The sequence below is a fragment of the Oncorhynchus mykiss genome, chromosome 5 (genome assembly GCF_057628025.1).
Source record: "Oncorhynchus mykiss isolate SJ-2025 chromosome 5, ASM5762802v1, whole genome shotgun sequence".
NCBI classification, from domain to species: domain Eukaryota; kingdom Metazoa; phylum Chordata; class Actinopteri; order Salmoniformes; family Salmonidae; genus Oncorhynchus; species Oncorhynchus mykiss.
Window position 1 is genome coordinate 82,892,402 of NC_143026.1, and position 26,640 is coordinate 82,919,041.

The following is a 26,640-nucleotide window of genomic DNA, read 5'->3' on the forward strand; positions in this document are numbered from 1 at the left end:
CAGACAATATTCAGGGCACATGCCAGAGTTCAGGCCTACAGAACCACCTTAAGACATTATCATATGGAGTAGCAGACATCTCACTGAAATACAGTAAGGCCTCAGAGAAACGGTGGGCTGGTAGGCCATAGATTGACATGGTCTACAGAGACTGGAAGTGTTGAAAAATAATAGAAGAAGACTAGAATTCTTATAATAAAAGGAGTTGCCAAAGTAACCAAATTATTTGAGATTGTCTTTTAAGACCAGGACCTCTCCTCTTTTAGGAGTGAACACTACCTGTTACACTAATCCTGTCAGTGAGGTTGTCAGTGAGGTAACTGTTATAATTGACCTTGTATCATTGAAGAAAACCCGGTGTGTAGTGTGGCGTCAAACAGCATTTTAGTCAATTCCAGTAAAACAGGGATGGAGTCGATGATGAGATTAACTGACAGATGCTCAGAAACAATCGCTCAACATAACAAATCCAACATCCTGAACTTTCTACGGGTGTGTGTGGGTGTGTGTGCATCTCTTTCTCTCTATAGGAGCAGCGTCTGCTGATAATCCTGAGTAACTGTCAGTACCTGGAGAAACACACCTTCCTTAACATGGCTGAACACTTTGAGAAACACGGTTTCACCGGGACTGACAAGATCACACAGGTTAGTCGAGAGGACACACACAAACACAGACACAAACAGACACACACACAGTTAACTGTCAGAAACAGCAAACAGTTAACTGGCTCCTTAGATGTTTTGGTGTTTAGTTTTTGGTGTTCTTTGAAGAAGAAGATTTGTCACCAAAGAACTGATGAGAAATGATGTTTTGGGGCAGAACTATTACTCGCTCTTTCTCTTTAAACAGCTAAAGGTCAGATCTCTGAGTCAAGTCTCCTTCTCTCTCACACACACACTCATACAGACAGATATTGGTTGGCTGTTCCTGTAAAAACAGGTAAACGGCTTGTGTTTTTTAGAAACATGGCCTGTAAGCAGTTGGTTCAAAACCAGGATCTATATTGTGACTATAAGAACATAAATCAAGTTCCTGTAAAAGCAATTTGTGACAGCTGCTGATGTAAGAATAGATTTCTAAGTACATTTCATTGAAATGTGATTGATGTCTCTCTCCTCTGCTCCCAGGTGTTGATTAGGTTTGTCTCTGCCTCTGTTTCCAGGTGAGTGTCCATGCAGTGAAGGAGCTGGATGAGAGTCTGTTTGATGCCTACATCGAGAGGAAGTCAGATCCCATCGTAGGATCCCTAGAACCAGGCATCTACGCTGGATACTTCGACTGGAGGGACTGTAGTACACCTACAGGTACACACACACACACACACACACACACACACACACACACACACACACACACACACACAGATATACGCTGCTACTTTGATTTATTTTATATAACCTTTATTTAACTAGGCAAGTCAGTTAAGAACAAATTCTTATTTACAGTACACCAGCAGGTACACAGAAATGTATTTCTAGAATTTTTATAATTTTCTCTCTGCATTGTTGGGAAGGGCCCGTAAGTAAGCGTTTCACTGTTAGTCTACACCTGTTGTTTACCAAGCATGTGACAAATGTGATTTGATTTGATCTGCCCTGTCTACGTCCATTGGCGCGACTGCACACCTTTTTACATACCTTAATCACAGGACATTATGGACTGAGGCCAGTATTCAAACCAACACAGATTAACCACCTGTACACGGCGATAGACTTTTAAATGCAATTTCCCAGATGTTTGTGGAGATTGTATTCGCAATGTCGAGTTCTTCCACCAAGCAGAGAGAGGGGGGTTTACCCATAATAACCCTTGACCTATCTAGCCTCTTGGGCTTATCTCCAAAAGCAATAAACCTTACGGCTGTCTGGGGAACATTATGGCAGAGGTTTTCAAACTGGGGTCTGCAGCCCCCTAAGGTTCCATAGAGGCACTGCAGGGGTTCTGCTAAATTATTTTATGAATATCGCTAGCTTCAACAGCATACCATATGTCTCTGCCTCCAGTATGAAGGAAGTTAGTGGTAGTTTCACGAGCCAATGCTAAAGGTTCAAGTTTGATTAGTCGTATGTACGTATACACATGGTATACACAGTCCAATGAAATACTTACTTGCAGGTTCCAACAACAATAAGAAATGATAAAAGATAAGAATATGAACATAAAATAAATGGCTCAGTAGAATATAATAACATTTTAGCATCAGTATAATACATGAAGGCACAATTCATAGTCCAGGATTAACACTTGTTTTGGAAAAGCTGGGATTGTTTAAATTGTGCAGTATTTAGCAATCATAATAAGAGTTTGGCAGCAGCAGTTGTGATGTGTGTGTTGCGTGAATGTACAGTACCAGTCAAAAGTTTGGACACACCTACTCATTCAAAGGTTTTTCTTTATTTGTACTATTTCCTACATTGTAGAATAATAGTGAAGACATCAAAACTATGAAATAACACATATGGAATCATATACAAACCAAAAAAGTGTTAAACAATTCTTCAAAGTAGCCACCTTTTGCATTGATGACAGCTTTGTACACTCTTGGCATTCTCTGAACCAGCTTCATGAGGTAGTCACCTGAAATGTGTGCCTTGTTAAAAGTTAATTTGTAGAATTTCTTTCCTTAGTGTGTTTGAGCCAATCAGTTGTGTTGTGACAAGGTGTGGTGGTGGTGGGGGGGTACAGAAGATAGCCCAATTGGTAAAAGGCCAAGTCCATATTATGGCAAGAACAGCTCAAATAAGCATAGAGAAGCGACGATAGTCCATCATTACTTTAAGACATGAAGGTCAGTCAATCCGGAAAATGTCAAGAACTTTGAAAGTTTCTTCAAGCTCAGTCGCAAAAACCATCAAGCACTATGATGAAACTGGCTCTCATGAGGACCACCACAGGACAGGAAGACCCACAGTTACCTCTGCTGCAGAGGATAAGTTCATTAGAGGTAACTAAAAACCAAATAAATGCTTCACAGAGTTCAAGTAACAGACACATCTCAACATCAACTTTTCAGAAGAGACTGCGTGAATCAGGCCTTCATGATCCAATTACTGCAAAGAAACCACTACTAAAGGACATTAAATAAGAATAAGAGACTTACTTGAGCCAAAAAACACGAGCAATGGACATTAGACCGGTGAAAATCAGTCCTTTCGAGTCCAAATTTGAGATTTTTGATTCCAACCGCTTTGTCTTTGTGAGATGCAGAGTAGGTGAACAGATGATATCCATATGTGTGGTTCCTACGGTGAAGCATGGAGGAGGAGGTGTGATGGTGTGGGGCTGCTTTGCTGGTGACACTGTCTGTGATTTATTTAGAATTCAAGGCACAGTTATTCTGCAGCGATACGCCATCCCATCTGGTTTGCGCTTAGTGGGACTATCATTTGTTTTTCAACAGGACAATGACCCAAAACACACCTCCAGACTGTGTAAGGGCTATTTGATCAAGAAGGAGAGTGATGGTGCTGCATCAGATGACTTGGCCTCCACAAACCTGACCTCAACCTAATTGAGATGGTTTGGGAGGAGTTGGATCGCAGAGTGAAGGAAAAGCAGCAAACAGTGCTCAGCATATGTGGGAACTCATTCAAGACTGTTGGAAAAGCATTCCTCATGAAACTGGTTGAGAGAATGCCAAGTATGCAAAACTGTCAAGGCAAAGGGTGGCTACTTTGAATAATCTAAAATATGTTTAGATTTGTTTATCATTTTTTGTTACTTATGTGTTATTGATTCCATATGTATTATTTCATAGTTTGGATGTTTTCCCTATTATTCTACAATATAGAAAATAGTAAAAAAATCTGAAAAACCCTTGAATGAGCAGGTGTGTCCAAACTTTTGACCGGTAGTGTATATGTATGTGTGAGTGAGTGGATGAGTTAGCAAGTTAGCGAGTGAGCGCAAGTGTGCTAAGGTGCGGAGAATCCGAGCAGGTGGTCAGTCCAGTTCAAGTGTTCAGCAGTCTGATGGCTTGTAGATACCAACAGACTCAGAGACTGTTTCTATCAGACCTCATGCTCCGATGCCTGCCCGACAGTAACGGAGTGAACTGCTCATGGCTGGGGTGTATGGGGTCATTGATGATGCTGAGGGACTTCCTCATGCACCGTTTCAAGTAGATGTCCCAGATGGATGGGAGCACGGTCCCAGTGATGCATTGGACCTTCTTCACCACACAGGAGACGGACTTGTGGTCGTGGACAGAGCGATTCCTGTACCAGGCTGTGATGCAACCGGTCAGGACGCTCTCGATGGTGCAGAGGTAGTATTTGGAGAAGACCCAGGGTGACTTGCCCGATTTTCTTCAGCTGCCTTAGGAAGTAGAGACGCTGTTGCACCCTCTTGACAAGAGTGGTGGTGTTGTTGATCCATGACAAATCCTCTTTGATGTGGGTGCAGTGAAACTTAAAACTGCTGACTCTCTCTACTGCAGTCCCCTTGATGTGGATCAGGGCATGTTCCCTTCTCTGCTTCCTGAAGTCAACAACTCCTTTGCTTTGCTGATGTTGACGGAGAGTTTGTTGTCCTGGCACCACAATACCAGTTCACTTACCTCCTCCCTGGGGTCTGCCCGTCAGTATAATAGTAAAATTGTGATTTAGTCAGACATCATAAGCAGAAGCTCTATAGAGATGGCGACTTGGAATGAAATAGTAAAGTCATCAAATAAAACAAATATTTTATTAAAGTAAATTAATGTGAATAAATTATGGTTAATCGAAAACTGTGATTTTATTTTTTCATAATCGAACCGAAACTGAACCAACCTCAAAAAGCACTAATCTCTTGGCACTAACTAAATGTCTGTGTGTCCTGAAGTTTTACGATGAACAGTGCTTGGATGTGCTTAGCCTGATGTTCACAACTTCACATACAGTCTACTCTTAGTCTACTCTGTATTAGGGCTGTGACGATACCAGTATCACAATATTTTTACATTGTCAAATTAAATCATGAAGCAGATCAAACTTTTTTGTCCTTTAAAAATCTGCTGTTTGTAAAATATAGTGTGCTATAGCTGGGAAAATAAATACATGTCACTCTGGATGACAACATGTTTGTTTCCAACATTAGGGCTGTTTTGATAAAGAAGTTAAATCCGCTTCCTGTTTTCTTTCATTGCCACGATACTGACGAGTATCGCAGTACTGGTATCGCCCCGGCCCTGTTGTTGTGGGTGGGGGAGCTCCTTGTAGGACATGTCAAACCCTGAATCATCAGGGAATTCTTCATACAATCATACACACACACTCTAAATTGAAGTGATGTTAGCAGTGACATGGACATATATCATTCTGGTCTGTGGTTTTGTGTGTATGCGCACACACACACACATACACACAGATGTGCTATGAGGCTGTGCACAGGTGACACTTGTGTGTGTTTTACGTACCTTAAAACAGGGAGTGTGTGTGTGTGTGCGCTCAGAGGAGCATAGCCCCACTCCCCTATGCTCCTCAATGTTCCAAGGAGAAAAGGTGGTGCCTTTTATGATTTTGTGTGTTCCGCTAATAGTGAAACAGGAACATTTGGGCTTTTTAACCACAGCTATAAGGAATAGGATATGATACTTTCACTGGCTAAACATGTGGGTAATTGGTGTGTGTATGCTGAGGCCTGCATTGCCAGCGGAAACAGAGAAAGACAACCTTCACTGGTTTTGGTCTTTTGTTTTCTCGTGGTAACACTCTTGCCCCCTGGAAGTATTAATCTTTAAAGCACCAGACACCAGACAATCATCTCATTTATATTTATTATATTGTCTTCTCAACATGACATTGGGGATGTGACAAGTGGAAAAGTTTTCTTAACATTTAAACAGCCATTTGTTAAAATGCTAAGAATTTTTACTAAAATTCCATGTGAATTCACAATGCAGCTGTGCTGCTGCCAGCAACGGTGTGGGTATTATAGTGCATCCCTTTCAGATGGTTACGCATTGCACCTGTACTACCATTAAGGTACCTCAATTCCACCTTGCAAAGTTTGCATTTTACTTCTCATTTAACTTCTCAAAGTATTGCCATACAGGACTTCACTGCTGTTGCTTGCCTTTCTCTGAAATGTTTCCAACTGTTAACCATGATGACGTAGTGGTAGAGAGTCGACTCCAAAATGATTTCTCCACTCGTTGCATGTCGACTCCAGTGTTAACTCTCATTTCTAAGTGTCAAGATTCAGTATTTTTGGAACGGAGGAGACTGACTTGTTACTGTACTTCCGAGAATACAAACAGTCGCATCTTTCATAGCGAGGGACAGAGACAGAATTTAATTGAATTGACAGAGGAGATGGACACAGTATAGGCAGTATAGACTATAACATGGAAACTGGGATTCAAATGTTGTTGTTAGGGATTTTTCTTAACGTCAAGGATCCCAACTTTGTTTATACATTTAAATGTTCACACTCCTACTTAGGGGTGCCAATACACGTTATACACCCACCATGGAGAATACCTACATTATATGGCTCATCTCAACCTCTACCAATAGAAATATCTACTTTCAATCTTTCCTCGCCCACTGCATTTCAGTCTAGTCTTATAGTAAAAGAGAACTGATAAATGTGTTAGGTCTGGGATCAGTTTCATAAGATCGGTTTCGGGTTTTGACGTTATTATGGAACTACCTTCTTTCCAAGGTGTGAGGAACTACCTGAAAGAAGCCTTGGTCAACATCATCACTGTTCATGCTGAGGTAAGGCATTGGCTTTTCTGTATAATGAAGAGATGCATGACAAAAATTATTGGGGGCCTTCTGTAATGAGTAGAGCAGTCAGTCAGTAGTCACAGAGAGAGTTTGATCTCTCTCGTTATCCCCCTGCCCCTCTCTCTCTCTCTCCACCTCTTTCTCTCTCAGGTCTTCACAGTGTCAAAGGAGCTAGTTCCCAGGGTTCTGACTAGAATCGTTGATGGTGTGGCGGAGGAGATGAGCCGTCTCATGCAGTGTGTGTCATCCTTCAGCATGAACGGAGCCATACAGGTACACCACACACGCGCACACACACACACACACACACACACACACACACACACACACACACACACACTTTCAGATGCCACTCTCTCGAGTGAGTCAAATGAAGAGCCACCAACTGGGGGGATTTACCCTCTTTTACTGATGATTCTAAACCCCAGCACCTCTATCAGACCAGCTACTGGTATACTACACTCTACAGCCCAAACTGAGGATACTTTAAATTACCCTAAAGTACTCTATTAAATGCCCAGTGCAGTCACTGTTTTATACAGTATATTTTTCCACACTATGAAGTTGGAATTACACTGAAATTATGAAAATTATGATAACTGCTCTTTTAGTGTAAGAGCTGTTTGAAAAGACTGCCAGAAATGTCAGCTTGTTTTGGTGGGATGGAGTTTTGACCTGCCTGGTGACATCATCAGGCAGTAAATTAGTTAATAGACCAATAAGAAAGAGAGTTCTAAACCTCTCTGCCAATAACAGGTAGTGTTGTTCAGTTTTCCCTTCCCCACTCAGACCACTCCCAGACAGTCCGAGCAAAATTCTTGCTTGAGAAAGTGCTCTTTGCGAAGAAGCTTTTGTTTCTTTTTTTTTACCAATTTTAATTACAGTAAGGTACTTAATTGTTACCTTGAAAAATATTTGATATTGAAATAAAAACTGCTGCACTGGACCTTTTAACCTCATTTACCCATTATTTATTTTTTCTTTATCCATCTCTCTCACTCACTCACTCTCTCACTCACTCACTCACTCACTCACTCACTCACTCACTCACTCACTCACTCACTCACTCACTCAATTTCAATTTAAGGGCTTTTTTAAATTAATTTTTATTTAACCTTTATTTAACCAGGTAAGCTAGTTGAGAACAAGTTCTCATTTACAACTGCGACCTGGCCAAGATAAAGCAAAGCAGTGCGACACAAACAACAACAGAGTTACATGGAATAAACAAGCGTACAGTCAATAACACAATAGGGAAAAAATGAAGTCTATATACAGTGTGTGCAAATGCCATGAGGTAAGGCAATAAATAGACCATAGTAGCAAAGTAATTACAATTTAGCAGATTAACACTGGAGTGATAGATGAGCAGATGATGATGAGCAGATGATGGTGTGTAAGTAGTGATACTGGTGTGCAAAAGAGCAGCAAAGTAAATAAAAACAATATGGGGATGAGATAGGTAGATTGGGTGGGCTATTTACAGATGTACTATGTACGGCTGCAGCGATCGGTTAGCTGCTCAGAGAGCTGATGTTTAAAGTTAGTGAGGGAAATGTAAGTCTCCAGCTTCAGCAATTTTTGCAATTCGTTCCAGTCACTGGCAGCAGAGAACTGGAAGGAAAGGCGGCCAAAGGAGGTGTTGGTTTTAGGGATGAGATGAGATATACCTGCTGGAGTGCGTGCTACGGGTGGATGTTGTTATCGTGACCAGTGAGCTGAGATAAGGCAGAGCTTTACCTAGCATAGACTTGTAGATTACCTAGTTGGTCTGGCGACGAATATGTAGCGAGGGCCAGCCGACTAGAGCATACAGGTCGCAGTGGTATAAGGCGCTTTGGTAACAAAACGGATGGCACTGTGATAGACTGCATCCAATTTGCTGAGTAGAGTATTGGAAGCTATTTTGTAAATGACATCGCTGAAGTCGAGGATCGGTAGGATAGTCAGTTTTACTAGGGTAATTTTGGCGGCGTGAGTGAAGGAGGCTTTGTTGTGAAATAGAAAGCCGATTCTAGATTTAATTTTGGATTGAAGATGTTTGATGTGAGTCTGGAAGGAGTTTACAGTCTAGCCAGACACCTAGGTATTTGTAGTTGTCCACGTATTCTAGGTCAGAACCGTCCAGAGTAGTGATGCTAGTCGGGAGGAAGGGTGCGGGGAGCGAACTGTTGAAAAGCATTCATTTGGTTTTGCTAGCGTTTAAAAACAGTTGGAGGCCACGGAAGGAGTGTTGTATGGCATTGAAGCTCGTTTGGAAGTTAGTTAACACAGTGTCCAAGAAAGGGCCAGATGTATACAGAATGGTGTCGTCTGCGTAGGTGGATCAGGGAATCACCCGCAGAAAGAGCGACATTGTTGATTTATACAGAGAAAAGAGTCGGCAGGAGAATTGAACCCTGTGGCACCCCCATAGAGACTGCCAGAGGTCCGGACAACAGGCTCTCCTATTTTACACACTGAACTCTATCTGCGAAGTAGCTGGGGAACCAGGCGAGGCAGTCATTTGAGAAACCTATTTGACGCTATTGCGTCTGCCAATAAGAATACGTTGATTGACCGAGTCGAAAGCCTTGGTCAGGTCGATGAAGACGGCTGCACAGTACTGTCTTTTATCGATGGTGGTTATGATATCGTTTAGTACCTTGAGCTTGGCTGAGGTGCACCCGTGACCAGCTCGGAAACCGGATTGCACAGCAGAGAAGGTACGGTGAGATTCGAAATGGTCAGTGATATGTTTATTAACTTGGCTTTCGAATACTTTAGAAAGGCAGGGTAGGATAGAAATAGGTCTGTAACAGTTTGGGTCTAGAGTGTCACCCCCTTTGAAGAGGGGGATGACCGCGGCAGCTTTCCAATCTTTAGGCATCTTGGACGAAATGAAAGAGAGGTTGAACAGACTGGTAATAGGGGCTGCAACAATGGCGGCAGATTTTAGAAAGAAAGGGTCCAGATTGTCTAGCCCAGCTGATTTGTACAGGTCCAGGTTTTGCAGCTCTGTCAGAACATCTGCGATCTGGATTTGGGTGAAGGGGAAGCTGGGGAGGCTTTGGGCAAGTAGCTGCGAGTGGTGCGGAGCTGTTGGTCTGGGTTGGGGTAGCCAGGAAGAAAGTTTGGCCAGCCGTAGAGAAATGCCTTTTGAAATGTTCAATTATCATAGATTTATCGGTGGTGACCTTGTCGCCAAGCCTCAGTGCAGTGGGCAGCTGGGAGGAGGTGCTCTTGTTCTCCATGGACTTTACAGTGTCCCAAAACTTTTGGGAGTTAGAGCTACAGGATGCAAATTTATGTTTGAAAAAGCAAGACTTTGCTTTCCTGACTGACTGTGTATTGGTTCCTGACTTCCCTGAACAGTTGCATATCGCGGGGACTATTCGATGCTATTGCAGTCCGCCACAGGATGTTTTTGTGCTGGTCAAGGGCAGCCAGGTCTGGAGTGAACCAAGGGTTATATCTGTTCTTAGTTCTACATTTTTTGAAAGGGGCATGCTTATTTAAGATGGTGAGGAAATTACTTTTAAAGAACGACCAGGCATCCTCGACTGACGGGATGAGGTCAATATCCTTCCAGGATACCTGGGCCAGATTGATTAGAAAGGCCTGCTCGCAGCAGTGTTTCAGGGAGCGTTTGACAGTGATGAGGGGTGGTCGTTTGACCGGGGACCCATAGCGGATACAGGCAATGAGGCAGTGATCGCTGAGATCCTGATTGAAAACAGCAGAGGTGTATTTGGAGGGCATGTTGGTCAGGATAATATCTATGAGGTTGCCCATGTTTACATATTTAGGGTTGTACCTGGTGGTTTCCTTGATTATTTGTGTGAGATTGAGGGCATCTAGCTTAGATTGTAGGACTGCTGGGGTGTTAAGCATATCCCAGTTTAGGTCACCTACCAGAATGAACTCTGAAGATAGATGGGGGGCAATCAATTCACATATGGTGTCCAGGGCACAGCTATATATGTGTCCAGGGCAAGACGGTATATGTCTATATACAGTGTTGTAATGATGTGCAAATAGTTAAAGTACAAAAGGTAAAATAAATAAAACATAAATATGGGTTGTATTTACAATGGGGTTTGTTATTCACTGGTTGCCCTTTTCTTGTGGCAACAGGTCACACATATTACTGCTGTGATTGTACACTGTGGTATTTCACCCAATAGATTTCGGAGTTTATCAAAATTGGATTTGTTTTAGAATTCTTTGTGGGTCTGTGTAATCTGAGGTAAATATGTGTCTCCTATATGGTCATACATTTGGCAGGGGGTTAGGAAGTGCAGCTGTTTCCACCTCATTTCACTCTCTCTCTCTCACTCTCTCCAGGCCCGTTTGGAGATCAATGCTCTGAGAGATGTTGTAGCCTCCTACCTGTCATCTGAGAGCCAGTAAGACCCCAAAAACACTCCCTGATACTGTACTGTACTACATCACTACACACCTATGTATCACACGCACACCTACACTTCACACACACACTGTGCATACTACTGTATACATGTACATATGTTACAGAAACTACACAGTACTCTCACTGTCATTCCTGTAAGTCACATTAATCTTACCCACGCCTTCTACCAGCCACTCTAGTCTACATTACCTGGGGGTACTGTATATTGAAAAGGAAGCGAACGCAGCACTCCAGTTAGTTTAATCTGTTTTTGTGTGATGGTATGTCTTCTCCTTTGTGTAGTAGAATGTTGGTGTGTGTCGTGTGGTGTGGTGTCAACTGTTTGTATCTTGTTTCAGCGCCAACTTCAAGCAGGCTCTGGAGGCCCTCCCCCAGTTACACAGTGGAGCAGACCAAAAGTAAGTCCATTTGTAACTCCTTTTAAAATATGGAGAGATTTCACTTCCATTTAAAATATGGAGAGATTTCACTTCCATTTAAAATATGGAGAGATTTCACTTCCATTTAAAATATGGAGAGATTTCACTTCCATTTAAAATATGGAGAGATTTCACTTCCATTTAAAATATGGAGAGATTTCACTTCCATTTAAAATATGGAGAGATTTCACTTCCATTTAAAATATGGAGAGATTTCACTTCCATTTAAAATATGGAGAGATTTCTCTTCCATTTAAAATATGGAGAGATTTCACTTCCATTTAAAATATGGAGAGATTTCACTTCCATTTAAAATATGGAGAGATTTCACTTCCATTTAAAATATGGAGAGATTTCACTTCCATTTAAAATATGGAGAGATTTCACTTCCATTTAAAATATGGAGAGATTTCACTTCCATTTAAAATATGGGGAGATTTCACTTCCATTTAAAATATGGGGTGATTTCACTTCCATTTAAAATATGGAGAGATTTCACTTCCATTTAAAATAAGGAGCGAATTCAGTGTCAACAGAAACTGTATTTGATTTCATTATTTTTGGATTTGTATTTAGATATTGAATTCATTATTTTTGAGTTTGTAATGGACAAATTGAGTCATTGAAATTCATAAATGGAACTTGAAACCGATTTAATTAATATTGCATTCAGTTTTAAAATTCAATTTAATTGAATATTAAAATTCTATATTTATATATTCAGTTTCAATATGGTAAATATTACATTCATTGCCCTGGTATCAAGTTTATAAACTAATTTCAAGTGTACCAAAGTTTCAAACATTCAACTTCTTAAATGCGTTCGGATTCAGTCTTCAAATTCAGTTCTCTACATTCAGATTCAAAACCAGAGATAACATCCTGGTCAGCAAGGAATGGTAGAAGAGAACAGATAGATTTCTGAAGCCAATGTGGCATTTTGAATACATTTTCTTCCTATGATTTTGGCTCTAGCATTTGAACCGTTTGGGCTATGAGATATTATGACCCAATTCCTGAAAGCTCTCTGGAACACGGTTGTGTATTGCGTTCCCCTCTATGATGCTCAAAGGACTCGTTAGAAGGGAGTGCGACAAAAAATGCAGTTTGGCCACAATAACAATATAATTGAATAGCCATGTCATAGCCCTTCGAAGTATAGCTTTTCCACTTTCTAATTAATCTTGCTCTTGTGACTGACTGGATTCGAACCGGGTCTCCTGCATGTCAAAAGACTGTGTTAGCTCACTTACACCAACATCTAATAGGCTAATTTCAGGCTCCAAGGATATTAGTGGTCAGAAATGCACTACATGACCAAAAGTATGTGGACACTTGCTCTTCAAACATCTCATTCCAAAATCATGGGCATTAACATGGAGTTGGTCCCCCCTTTGCTGCTATAACAGCTTTCACTCTTCTGGCTCGCAGTCGCCGTTCCAATTCATCCCGAAGGTGTTCGTTGGGGTTGAGGGCAGGGCTCTGTGTAGGCCAGTCAAGTTTTTACACACCGATCTCGACAAGACATTTCTGTATGGACCTCGCTTTGTGCACAGGAACATTTTCATGCTGAAGCAGGAAAGGGCCTTCCCCAAACTGTTGCCACAAAGTTGGAAGCACATAATCATCTAGAATGTCATTGTATACTGTAGCGTTAAGATTTCTCTTCACTGGAACTAAGGGGCCTAGCCCGAACTATGAAAAACAGCCACATACTATTATTCTTCCTCTACCAAACTTCACAGTTCGCACCATGCATTGGGGCAGGTAGCATTCTCCTGGAATCCACCAAACCCAGATTTGTCCACTGGACTGCCAGATGGTGAAGCGTGATTCATCACAAAAGAGAACACATTTCTACTGCTCCAGAGTCCAATGGTGGCGAGCTTTACACCACTCCAGCCGATGCCTGGCTGCTCGGCCTTGGAAACCCATTTCATGAAGCTCCAGATGAACAGTTCCTGTGCTGACGTTGCTTCCAGAGGCAGTTTGGAATTCGGTAGAGAGTGTTGCAACTGAGGACAGACTATTTTTGTGCGCTACCCGCTTCAGCACTCAGTACAACGTAACTTTCAGGTCTCTTGAGAAGGTACTCATCATGCAAGCATGCTCCCCAAACCACCTGTTACACTTCACCCTCCCTTTGACCTCCTCCTCCTCGAAGAGACCCATTCAAGTCACATAACCAATACCTAGGTTTGCCAGAGACTTGAAACTAACAAGCTGTCATTGTAAATAAGATTGTGTTCTTAACTGAATTGCCTAGTTAAATAAAGGTAATGTTATATATATATATATATATATATTACCTTTATTTAACTATATATATATATATATATATTATATATATTTAAATAAACACAAACTAACACATGTCAAATTAACACGTCTTCAGGTCTCAGGCAAGTTTCTTATCCCATAAGCATGGATCGACAAACCACACTATTTTGATGAGTAACCTAGCTGGATCTTGAAGAGTTGTATTAGTGTAGCAGATGGGATCTGTGAAACTCACTCCTCAGCCAAAAGTGTCGCCCCGTGCGATATTGAATACCTTTTTTTTCAACTTTATTTAATCAGGTAGGCCAGTAGAGAACAAGTTCTCATTTACAACTGCTACCTGGCCAAGATAAAGCAGTAGTGCGACAAAAACAACAACACAAAGTTACTCATGGGATAAACAAACACACAGTCAATAACATAATAGAAAAATCTATGTGCAGTGTGTGCAAATGTAGTTAGGTAGGTAAGGTAATAAATAGACCATAGTGGCGAAATAATTACAATTTAGCATTAACACTGGAGTGATAGATGTTTCAGATGATGATGTACAAGTGGAGATAATGGGGTGCAAAAGAGCAAATAAAAAAATAACAGTATGGGGATGAGGTAATTGGGTGTTATTTACAGATGGGGTGTGTACAGATGCAATGATCGGTAAGCTGCTTTGACAGCTGATGCTTAAAGTTAGTGAGGAAGATATAAGTCTCCAGCTTCAGTGATTTTTGCAATTCGTTCCAGTCATTAGCAGCAGATAATTGGAAGGGAAGGCGGCCAGAGGAGGTGTTGGCTTTGGGGATGACCAGTGAAATATAGCTGCTGGAGCGCGTGCTACGGGTGGGTGCTGCAATGGTGACCAGTGAGCTGAGATAAGGTGGGGCTTTACCTAGCAGAGACTTGTAGATGACCTGGAGCCAGTGGGTTTGGCGATGAAAATGTAGCGAGGGCCAGCCAACGAGAGCACACAGGTCACAGTGATGGGTAGTATATGGTGCTTTGGTGACAAAACAGATGGCACTGTGATCGACTCCATCCAATTTGCTGAGTAGAGTGTTGGAGGCTATTTTGTAAATGACATCACCGAAGTCAAGGATCGGTAGGATAGTCAGTTTTATGAGGGTATGTTTGGCAGCATGAGTGAAGGAGGCTTTGTTGCGAAATAGGAAGCCGATTCTAGATTTAATTTTTGATTGGAGATGCTCGATGTGAGTCTGGAAGGAGAGTTTACAGTCTAACCAGACACCTAGGTATTTGTAGTTGTCCCCATATTCTAAGCCAGATCCGTCCAGAGTAGGGATGCTAGGCAGGCGGGAAGGTACAGGCCGCAATCGGTTGAAGAGCATGCATTTAGTTTTACTAGCATTTAAGAGCAGTTGGAGGCCACGGAAGGAGTGTTGTATGACATTGAAGCTCGTTTGGAAGTTTGTTAACACAGTGTCCAAGGAAGGGCCAGATGTATACAGAATGGTGTCGTCTGCGTAGAGGTCGATCAGAGAATCACCAGCAGCAAGAGCGACATCATTGATTTATACAGAGAAAAGAGTCAGCCCGAGAATTGAACCCTGTGGCACCCCCATAGAGACTGCCAGAGGTCCGGACAACAGGCCCTCCAATTTTACACGCTGAACTCTATCTGAGAAGTAGCTGGTGAACCAGGCGAAGCAGTCATTTGAGAAACCAAGGCTATTGAGTCTGCCGATAAGAATGCAGTGATTGTCAGAGTCGAAAGCCTTGGCCAGGTCGATGAAGACGGCTGCACAGTACTGTCTTTTATCTATGGTGGTTATGATATTGTTTAGGACCTTGAGCGTGGCTGAGGTGCACCCATGACCAGCTCGGAAACCAGATGGCATAGCGGAGATGGTACGGTGGGATTCGAAATGGTCTGTGATCTGTTTATTAACTTGGCTTTCGAAGACTTTAGAAAGGCAGGGCAGGATGGATATAGGTTTGTAACAGTTTGGGTCTAGACTGTCTCCCCCTTTGAAGAGGGGGCTGACTGCGGCCGTTTCCATACTTTAGGAATCTCAGACGATACGGAAGAGAGGTTGAACAGGCTAGTAATTGGGGTTGCAATAATGGCGGCAGATACTTTTAGGAAGAGGGTCCAGATTGTCTAGCCCAGCTGATTTGTAGGGATCCAGATTTTGCAGCTCCTTCAGAACATCAGCTATCTGGATTTGGGTGAAGGAGAAGCGGGTTGGGGGGGGGGGGCTTGAGCAAGTTGCTGCAGGGGGTGCTGAGATGTTGGCCGGGGTAGGGGTAGCCAGGTGGAAAGCATGGCCAGCCGTAGAAAAATGCTTATTGAAATTCTCGATTATCATAGATTTATTGGTGGTGACAGTGTTTCCTAGCCTCAGTGCAATGGACAGCTGGGAGGAGGTTCTCCATGGACTTTACAGTGTTCCAAAACCTTTTGGAATTAGTGCTACAGGATGTAAATTTATGTTTGAAAAGGCTAGCCTTAGCTTTCCGAACTGACTTTGTATATTGTTTCCTGACTTCCCTGAAAAGTTGTGTGTCGCAGGGGCTATTCGATGTTAATGCAGTACGCTACAGGATGTTTTTGTGCTGGTCAAGGGCAGTCAAGTCTGGAGTGAACCAAGGGCTGTATCTGTTCTCAGTTCTACATTTTTTGAATGGGCATGCTTATTTAAGATGATGAGGAAAGCACTTTTAAAGAACAACCAGGCATCCTCTACTGACTTGAAGTGAAGTGTTTTAGGGAGCGTTTGACAGTGATGAGGAGTGGTCGTTTGACTGCTGGCCCATTGCGGACGCAGGCAATGAGGCAGTGATCGCTGAGATCCTGGTTGAAGACAGCAGAGCTGCATTTGGAGGGCAGGTTGTTTAGGATGATATCTATGAGGGTGCCCATGTTTACGGGTTTAGGGTTGTACCTGGTAGGTTCCTTGATCATTTGTTTGAGATTGAGGGCATCTAGCTTAGATAGTAGGACGGCCGGGGTGCTAAACATTTCCCAGTTTAGGTCACCTAACAGTACGAACTCTGAAGATATATGGGGGGCAATCCATTCACATATGGTGTCCAGAGCACAGCTGGGGGCTGAGGGGGGTCTATAACACGCGGCAACAGTGAGAGACTTATTTCTGGAAAGGTGGATTTTTTAAAGTAGAAGCTTGAATTGTTTGGGCACAGACCTGGATAGCATGACAGAACGCTGCAGGCTATCTCTGCAGTAGATTGCAATTCTGCCCCCTTTGGCAGTTTCTTGATGGAAAATGTTGTATTTGGGGGTGGAAATTTCAGACTTTTTGGTGGCCTTCCTAAGCCAGGATTCAGACACGGCTACGACATCAGTGTTGGCGGAGTGTGCTAAAGCAGTGAATAAGACAAATTTAGGGAGGGGGCTTCTGATAATAACATGCATGAGACAAAGGCTTTTACGGTTACAGAAGTCAACAAATGAGAGCGCCTGGGTAATAGGTGTGATGCTGGGGGCAAAAGGGCCTGGGTTAACCTCTACACCACCAGAGAAACAGAGGAGTAGGATAAGGTTACAGCTAAAGGCTATGAGAACTGGTTGTCTAGTGCGTTGGGAACAGAGAATTAAAGGGGCAGATTTCTGGGCGTGGTAGAATAGATTCAGGGCATAATGTACAAGCAAGGATATGGTAGGATGAGAGTACAGTGGGGGTAAACCTAGGCATTGAGTGACTATGAGAGAGTTTGCATCTCTAGAGACATCAGCTCAGCCAGGTGTGGTCTCCCCATTTGTGGGGGTATGTGACAAAAGAGCTATCTAAGGCATGTTGAGCTGGACTAGGGGCTCTACAGTGAAATAAAACAATAACTATCCAAAACAGCAGAAGACAAGGCATATTGACATTAGAGAGAGGCAAGTGTAGCGAAGTGACCATAGGGTCCAATGAGCAGCAATAGGTGAGTCCGGGAGCCGTTTGGTAGTCGCTACTATGCTAGGCGAGCGGGAGGCACGGCATTTAGAAAGCTAGCGTGCCGTTGCTAGCAGATGGGTGTTTCGGCGACATCGCAACGGAAAAGCCTGTTGAAACCACATCGGACGATTACGTCGGCAGACCAGTCGTGAAGGACCAGTGGGGCTCCGTGTCGGCAATAAAGGGTCCAGGCCAATTGGCAGAAGAGGTATTGTAGCCCACGAATTAGCGAGTATACCTATTCAACTAGCCAGGAGATGGGCCTAGCTCGAGGCTAGTTCAAGGATAGCTCAAGGCTAACTGGTGCTTGCTTTGGGACAGAGGCGTTAGCCAGCAGTAGCCACTTGGTTGTAGCTAGCTAGCTGCGATGATCCAGTGTAATGGCCCAGAGCTTGCGGCTTGAATCTGGTGATGTGGTGGAGAAAAGCAGTCTGATATGCTCTGGGTTGATATCGCGCTGTGCAGACTGGCAGGTATTGACCGAGCTAAAGCTGGCTGGTGTCCGGGCTAAAGGTGAAGGGCTAGCCGTGGCCAACAGTGACTAGTAGCTAGTTAGCTGGCTAGCTTCTGATTGAGGTTCCAGTTATCACGTCTAAAAATAGCAGATCTGTAACACACTGGGTGAGGCGGGTTGCAGGAAAGTATATTTAGATCGTAGGCGGAACGTGAGATTAAAATATATACAAAAAATAACTGATAAAATGACTATTTTACATGTGACAAGACAAACACACGTCCGACTGCTACGCCATCTTGGATACATAGCGTGATGGGTTGGTATGCTACAGGAAGGTGGTCGCGTGTGTTTTCGAGGTCGAGGTCCTGAGTTTGAGTTTCCTTATGAGCTGAATCAGGGGGACGTGGTACTCGCTAATCAAGCTAGACTGTGATCTACAGTTGCGCTTAGCCCAACCGCTCAGCCCAACTGCAGTTGAAGAAGGCCTTTTTCAATAGTGCGGCAGGTTGGAATGCTTCAGGAGGGCGGTCACGTGTGTTTGCGAGGCAGAGGTCCTGAGTTCAAGTCTCGGTATAAGCTGAATCAGGGGGAATCAGTACTTGCTAAGCAAGCGGCCTCTACATTAACTTCCTGATCGCTTCCCTAAGGGCTTAAGCACATTTTTGTATTGTTTTATTTAACCTTGATTTAAGCAGGGAAATCTCATTGAGACCAAGGCCTCTTTTCCAAGGAAGCCCTGCATGTACACAATCCGACTAATTTGCAACATTTACAAATACAAAATACTCTATCATCAACTTACAAATCGCAATTATAAAAAACAAGGCTGTGGCTATTGATCTGACTTTTTCAGGTTCTGACTTCAAGGATCATGTTCTGCGCATGTGTAAAATGCAGGGCACCCTTTTACCTGCAGAGAACAGGCTACTCAGACGAATGGTGCTCGTTTGATACAGTTAGATCAAGTAGAATCAATGTCTGCAAGATCACAATGTTCACAGTATTCTACATAACAGAACCAAATATAATAGTATAGTTTAATGTTACTGTAAGACGAAAACACCAATTGTGAATTATAATTCTTCAAGTTTTACCCATAGTAACCATTTGATCTCAATCAGTTTCATGGGGATATGCTTTTAGATCTTGCGTTATACAGTGTTGGTTCAAAGTAACCTACACTGTTGTTTTGAATGATGTACCGTGAGCGAATTTAACCTCTAGTGACTCCCCATCCCGCATGAGGGAGCGTAATCATCGACTGACACAAATTAGCATAACGCAACGGACATAAATATTCCTAGAAAATATTCCCATTTATGAAAATCACAAGTGAAATATATTGAGACACAGCTTAGCCTTTTGTTAATCACCCTGTCATCTCAGATGTTCAAAATATGCTTTACAGCCAAAGCTAGACAAGCATTTGTGTAAGTTTATCGATAGCCTAGCATAGCATTTTGTCCAGCTAGCAGCAGGTAACTTGGTCACGGAAATCAGAAAAGCAATCAAATTAAATCGTTTACCTTTGATGAGCTTCGGATGTTTTCACTCACAAGACTCCCAGTTAGATAGCCAATGTTCCTTTTTTCCCAAAATATTATTTTTGTAGGCGAAATAGCTCCGTTTGTTCTTCACGTTTGGCTGAGAAATCGCCCGGAAATTGCAGTCACGAAAACGGCGAAAAAAATATTCAAAATTAGCTCCATAATATCGACAGAAACATGGCAAACGTTTATAATCAATCCTCAAGGTGTTTTTCAAATATCTATTCGATAATATATCCACCGGGACAATTCGTTTTTCAGTAGGACACGATTGGAATAATGGCTACCTCTGTATTTTACGCGAGAATCACTCTGGGAGCATCAGGTGACCACTTGCGCAATGTAGCTGCTTACGGGTATTCTTCAACATAAATGCGTAAAACTACGTCACAATGCTGTAGACACCTTGGGGAATACGGAGAAAAAGTAATCTGGTTGATAGCCCATTCACTGCTCAATAGGGACGCATTGGAACGCAGCGCTTTCAAAACATGAGGCACTTCCGGATTGGATTTTTCTCAGGCTTTCGCCTGCAACATCAGTTCTGTTATACTCACAGACAATATTTTTACAGTTTTGGAAACTTTAGAGTGTTTTCTATCCTAAGCTGTCAATTATATGCATATTTTATCATCTTGTCCTGACAAAATATCCCGTTTACTACGGGAACGTTATTTTTCCAAAAATGAAAATACTGCCCCCTAGTCACAAATTAAGAGCAGATGTGTTAGTAACAAAGTAGCCTACCTTTGTAGTCTAGAAGTCGGAAGTTTACATAGACTTAGGTTGGAGTCATTAAAACTTGTTTTTCAACCACTCCACAAATGTCTTGTTAACAAACTTTAGTTTTGGCAAGTCGGTTAGGACATCTACTTTGTGCATGACACAAGTAATTTTTCCAACAATTGTTTACACACAAATTATTTCACTTATAATTCACTGTATCGCAATTCCAGTGGGTCAGAAGTTTATATACACTAAGTGCCTTTAAACAGCTTGGATAAAAAGATTGGGGGGGCTGTTTTGTTAGACTTTAGTGTGGCTTTTGACATTATCGATCATCATCTGCTGCTTGAAAAACGTATGTGTTATGGCTTTACACCCCCTACTATATTGTGGGTAAAGAGTTACCAGTCTAACAGAACACAGAGGGTGTTCTTTAATGGAAGCCTCCCCAACATAATCCAGGTTAAATCAGAAATTCCCCAGGGCAGCTGTTTAGGCCCCTTACTTTTTTCAATCTTGGCTAATGACATGCCACTGCTTTGAGTAAAGCCAGTGTGTCTATGTATGCGGATGACTCAACACTATACACATCAGCTACCACAGTGACTGAAATTACTGCAACACGTAACAAAGAGCTGCAGTTAGTTTCAGAATGGGTGGCAAGGAATACGTTTCAACCTAAATCTTTCAAAAACTAAAAGCATTGTATTTGGAACAAATATAGAAGTACACCTTATGGAACGGCAGGGACTGTGAAGGCAGGGACTGTGAAGTGACACACACACGGGTACAGACACACGCATACACACACACGTACATTGTAATATTGTTGTGTAGTGGTATCATACATTTTGTGTTATGGATATGTGGTGGTGTGACAGTGTTATATGATGTACTGTTTTAGCGTTTGTTTTGTGTGTAATACAAGTCTTAATGTGTTTGGAGTAGCTGTTGCCTTGGAAGCAGCTAATGGGGATTCCTAATAAAATACAAATACAAATAGTTTATTAATTTGATACACAGACAATGACTGCAATATTTACCATATTGAAGCAGAATGTATAAATATTAAAGATGCACTATGCAGATATCGCTCTGACATTTCCTGGTTGCTGAAATACTAATAGTTCGCCTAATTTCAGTTTGTGATAAAACAAGCAAGTATAGTGTAAAGAATCATTGTACCATCTAAACCGCTGTGAAATATATTTTCCATAACCAAAACTGTTGTATTTTCAGCTGTTTGAAGCTGGTGTACAAAACCATAAGTAAAATACGCAAAAATGAAACAGGAAGCATAGAAAAAACGCACATGAAACTGATCTACCGCTTCTTAGACTTGCTTTGAATGAGAATGATCTATAACTCACATGTCTATGTAAATTTGGTCGGGTCGCCTAAAAAGATCGCCCAAATATAAAAGTTTGAAATAACACATATGGAATCATGTAGGAACCAAAAAAGTGTTAAACAAATCAAAATATATTTTATATTTGAAATTCTTCAAAGTAGCCACCCTTTGCATTGATGACCACTTTGCTCACTCCTGGCATTCTCTCAACCAGCTCCAGTTACCTGGAATGCATTTCAATTAACAGGTGTGCCTTGTTAAAAGTTAATTTCCTTCTTAATGCGTTTGAGCCAATCAGTTGTGTTGTGATGAGGTAGGGGTGGTATACAGAAGATAGCCCTATTTGGTAAAAGACCAAGACCATATTATGGCAAGACCAGAGCAAATAAGCAAAGAGAAATGACAGTCCATCATTACTTTAAGACATGAAGGTCAGTCAATCCAGAACATTTCAAGAACTTTAAAAGAACCCATCAAGCGCTGTGATGAAACTGGCTCTCATGAGGACTGCCACAGGAAAGGAAGACCCAGTGTTACCTTTGTTGCAAAGGATACGTTCAGCTTCAGAAATTGCAGCCCAAATAAATGCTTCACAGAGGTCAAGTAACAGACATCTCAACATCAACTGTTCAGAGGGAGACTGCGTGAATCAGGCCTTCATGGTAGAATTGCTGCCAACAAACCATTACTAAAGGACCAATAATAAGAAGAGACTGGCTTGGGCCAAAAACACGAGCAATGGACATTAGACTGGTGGAAATCTGTCCTTTTGGTCTGATGAGTCCAAATTTGAGATTTTTGGTTCCAACCACCGTGTCTTTGTGAGACGCAGAGAAGGTGAACGAATGATCTCCACATGTGTGGTTCCCACCGTGAAGCATGGAGAGGGAGGTGTGATGGTGTGGGGCTGCTTTGCTGGTGACACTGTTTGGGATTTATTTAGAATTCAAGGCACACTTAACCAGCATGGCTACCACAGCATTCTGCAATGATACCCATTCCATGTGGTTTGGCTTAGTGGGTCTATCATTTGTTTTTCAACAGGAAAATGATCCAACACACCTCCAGGCTGTGTAAGGATGTTTTGACCAACAAGGAGTGTGATGGAGTGCGGCATCACCCGACCTCAACCTAATTGAGATGGTTTGGGATGAGTGGGACCGCAGAGTGAAGGAAAAGCAGCCAACAAGTGCTCAGCATATGTGGGAACTCCTGTTGGAAAAGCATTCCAGGTGAAGCTGGTTGAGAGAATGCCAAGCGTGTGCAAATCTGTCATCAAGGCAAAGGGTGGCTACTTTGAAGAATCTAAAATGTTAAATATATTTAGATTTGTTGAACACTTTGGTGACTACATGATTCCATATGTGTTATTTAATCATTTTGATATCTTCATTATTATTCTACAATGTAGAAAATAGTTTTAAAAACTAAAAAAACTTGAATGAATAGGTGTGTCCAAACTTTTGACTGGTACTGTACATATTGTAGCTTTAAATTTGAATATTCAATCAAATTGAAATATAATGTTAAAACCGAATGCCATTTTCAGTCAATTCAGTTTCAGATCCTGAAATAGAAGTTTAATTTATGAAGTCAGTTATCCAATTTGTGCATTACAAATTCAAAAATATTGAATTCAAAAACAGTTTTGGTTGGTACTGAAATCTCTCCAGTTACACCCTCATTTAATATCATGATTCTACCTCTTTCTTTCCTTGCTTCCATCTCTCTTTTTTTTGTTCTTTCTCTCTGTCTCTCTCTGTCTCTGTAGGTTTCTCGAGGAGTTGCTAAATAGGTTTAAGAGCAGTATGCAGCTCCAACTCACCTGTTTCCAGCCCTCTAATGTCCAGCCTGTCAAGAGATGAGCCAAATTTATTTTTGATGGAAAGACCCAGAGTAATTACATGGTTAATCTGGGCAGCCCCTCTACTGTAGAATCATGCTAATTATAATATTGTTAGATGGCCGCTCATCTAGCAATCAGCATCCAGTCCCTTTTGGCTAGTCTGGTTTTAGAGGCAGGACTGTCTCTACTCTCTCCTGCTAAGAAATATGTCAGAGCCAGCCAACAGCTCTCTGAATGTTCATAAAGAAACTGCAGGTGTGTCATTATGTGTTATATGTGGAATTTGTTTTCAGTGCTGTTCTGTCCTCAAATTAAAAGACCTGCCAATTAAAATACACATTTCAATTGATTCTGTTCTTGTGACCTGTCACTTTTCACCTTATCATACTAGTAACATACTAGCTTATTGAATGGTTTATTACACATTGCTGCCATTGTCATATCTACTCACACCCTACCCAACCGCTCATTCAGACCATACAGTGTCCTTGACCTTGATTAGGCTTGTCCCATAGAAGGTTGTGCAGAGACAGTGAATGAGTGAACGTTAGAGAGACATCTCTGTCCCATAGACGGTAGAACCCCAGCCATAGATTAGCCACTGCATCAATTCAGGAGATCATTGCGCTCACACATAGTCTAGCACTAGTATAGGGTAGGGCCAGTTAGACAGGGATGTGGTGTTAGTAGAGTGGGGTAGGGTAGGAAGTTGTGAACCGTTCTGCAAGATAGACAGCAAGAGGAGTGGTCTATGCTAACTCCATACTGGCTGTAAAAAATATAGGACAGATTTGGTTGTAGTTGGATGGTTGCGGTTTTGCAGTATTTATGTGGTCGTATGTTTTAAACTTTATTTAACTAGGCAAGTCAGTTAAGAACAAATTCTTATTTACAATGACGGCCTACACCGGCCAAACTCAGACGACGCTGGGCCAATTGTGCGCCGCCCTATGTGACTCCCAATCACGACTAGTTGTTATACAGCTTGAATGTCAGACATTGTAGTAGTAGTTACAGTGGGGCAAAAAAGTATTTAGTCAGCCACCAATTGTGCAAGTTCTCCCACTTAAGAAGATGAGAGAGGCCTGTAATTTTCATCATAGGTACACTTCAACTATAACAGACAAAATTAGAAAGAAAATCCAGAAAATCACATTGTAGGATTTTTAATGAATTTATTTACAAATTATGGTGGAAAATAAGTATTTGGTCAATAACAAAAGTTTATCTCAATACTTTGTTATATACCCTTTGTTGGCAATGACAGAGGTCAAACGTTTTCTGTAAGTCTTCACAAGGTTTTCACACACTGTTGCTGGTATTTTGGCCCATTCCTCCATGCAGATCTCCTCTAGAGCAGTGATGTTTTGGGGCTGTTGCTGGGCAACACGGACTTTCAAAAACAGAAAAACAGCCCCAAAGCATGATGTTACCACCCCCATGCTTCACAGTAGGTATGGTGTTTTTTGGATGCAACTCCGCATTCTTTGTCCTCCAAACACGACGAGTTGAGTTTTTACCAAAAAGTTATATTTTGGTTTCATCTGACCATATGACATTCTCCCAATCTTCTGGATCATCCAAATGCTCTCTAGCAAACTTCAGACGGGCCTGGACATGTACTGGCTTAAGCTGGGGGACACGTCTGGCACTGCAGGATTTGAGTCCCTGGCGGCGTAGTGTGTTACTGATGGTAGGCTTTGTTACTTTGGTCCCAGCTCTCTGCAGGTCATTCACTAGGTCCCCCCGTGTGGTTCTGGGATTTTTGCTCACCGTTCTTGTGATCATTTTGACCCCACTGGGTGAGATCTTGCGTGGAGCCCCAGATCGAGGGAGATTATCAGTGGTCTTGTATGTCTTCCATTTCCTAATAATTGCTCCCACAGTTGATTTCTTCAAACCAAGCTGCTTACCTATTGTAGATTCAGTCTTCACAGCCTGGTGCAGGTCTACAATTTTGTTTCTGGTGTCCTTTGACAGCTCTTTGGTCTTGGCCATAGTGGAGTTTGGAGTGTGACTGTTTGAAGTTGTGGACAGGTGTCTTTTATACTGATAACAAGTTCAAACAGGTGCCATTAATACAGGTAACGAGTGGAGGACAGAGGAGCCTCTGAAAGAAGAAGTTACAGGTGTGTGAGAGCCAGAAATCTTACTTGTTTGTAGGTGACCAAATACTTATTTTCCACCATAATTTGCAAATAAATTCATTAAAAATCCTACAATGTGATTTTCTGGATTTTTTTTTCTCATTTTGTCTGTCATAGTTGAAGTGTACCTATGATGAAAAGTACAGGCCTCTCATCTTTTTAAGTGGGAGAACTTGCACAATTGGTGGCTGACTAAATACTTTTTTGCCCCACTGTACATTACTGACCATTATTCCTCCTCCATCAAACTTTACAGTTGGCACTTCACTGGGGCAGGTAGCGTTCTCCTGGCATCCGCCAAACACAGATTCGTCTGTCGGACTGCCAGATGGTGAAGCGTGATTCATCACTCCAGAGGACACGTTTCCACTGCTCCAGAGTCCAATAGCGGCAAGCTTGGCATTGCGCATGGTGATCTTAGGCTTGTGTCTGGCTGCTCAGCCATGATAACCCATTTCATGAAGCTCCCGACGAACAGTTCTTCTGCTGAATTTGCTTCCAGAGACACTTTGGAACTCGATAGTGAGTGTTGCAACCAAGGACAGAGGATTTTGACAAGCTTCAGCACTTGCCGGTACCGTTCTGTGAGCTTGTGTGGCCTACCACTTTGCAGCTGAGCCGTTATTGCTCCTAGACTTTTTCACTTTTTCACAATAACAGCACTCACAGTTGACCAGGGCAGACATGTTACGAACTGACTTGTTGGAAAAGTAGCATCCTATGACGGTGCCACATTGAAAGTCAATGAGCTCTTCAGTACAGGCCAATCTCCTGTAGTGTTTGTCTATGGAGATTGCATGGCTCTGCACTCATTTTTATA

At 42.1% G+C, this 26,640-nt stretch overlaps 1 protein-coding gene across 7 annotated transcripts in view; it reads left to right on the forward strand.

Annotated features, from left to right (window-relative positions):
- Positions 1–24,022, forward strand: part of exoc2 (exocyst complex component 2) — a 100,888-nt gene extending 76,866 nt beyond the window's left edge. For all 7 annotated transcript variants that reach the window (XR_016496338.1, XR_016496337.1, XR_016496336.1 and 4 more), the window contains 7 exons: positions 531–647; positions 1,166–1,307; positions 6,652–6,707; positions 6,870–6,992; positions 11,046–11,107; positions 11,469–11,528; positions 23,599–24,022. Coding sequence is in view for 4 of the 7 variants with exons in the window: in XM_021604509.3 (XP_021460184.3) it covers positions 531–647; positions 1,166–1,307; positions 6,652–6,707; positions 6,870–6,992; positions 11,046–11,107; positions 11,469–11,528; positions 23,599–23,692 (654 nt within the window). In the remaining 3 variants the exon portion in view is untranslated. The remainder of the gene's footprint in view (positions 1–530; positions 648–1,165; positions 1,308–6,651; positions 6,708–6,869; positions 6,993–11,045; positions 11,108–11,468; positions 11,529–23,598) is intronic.
- The last annotated feature ends 2,618 nt before the right edge of the window (positions 24,023–26,640 follow it).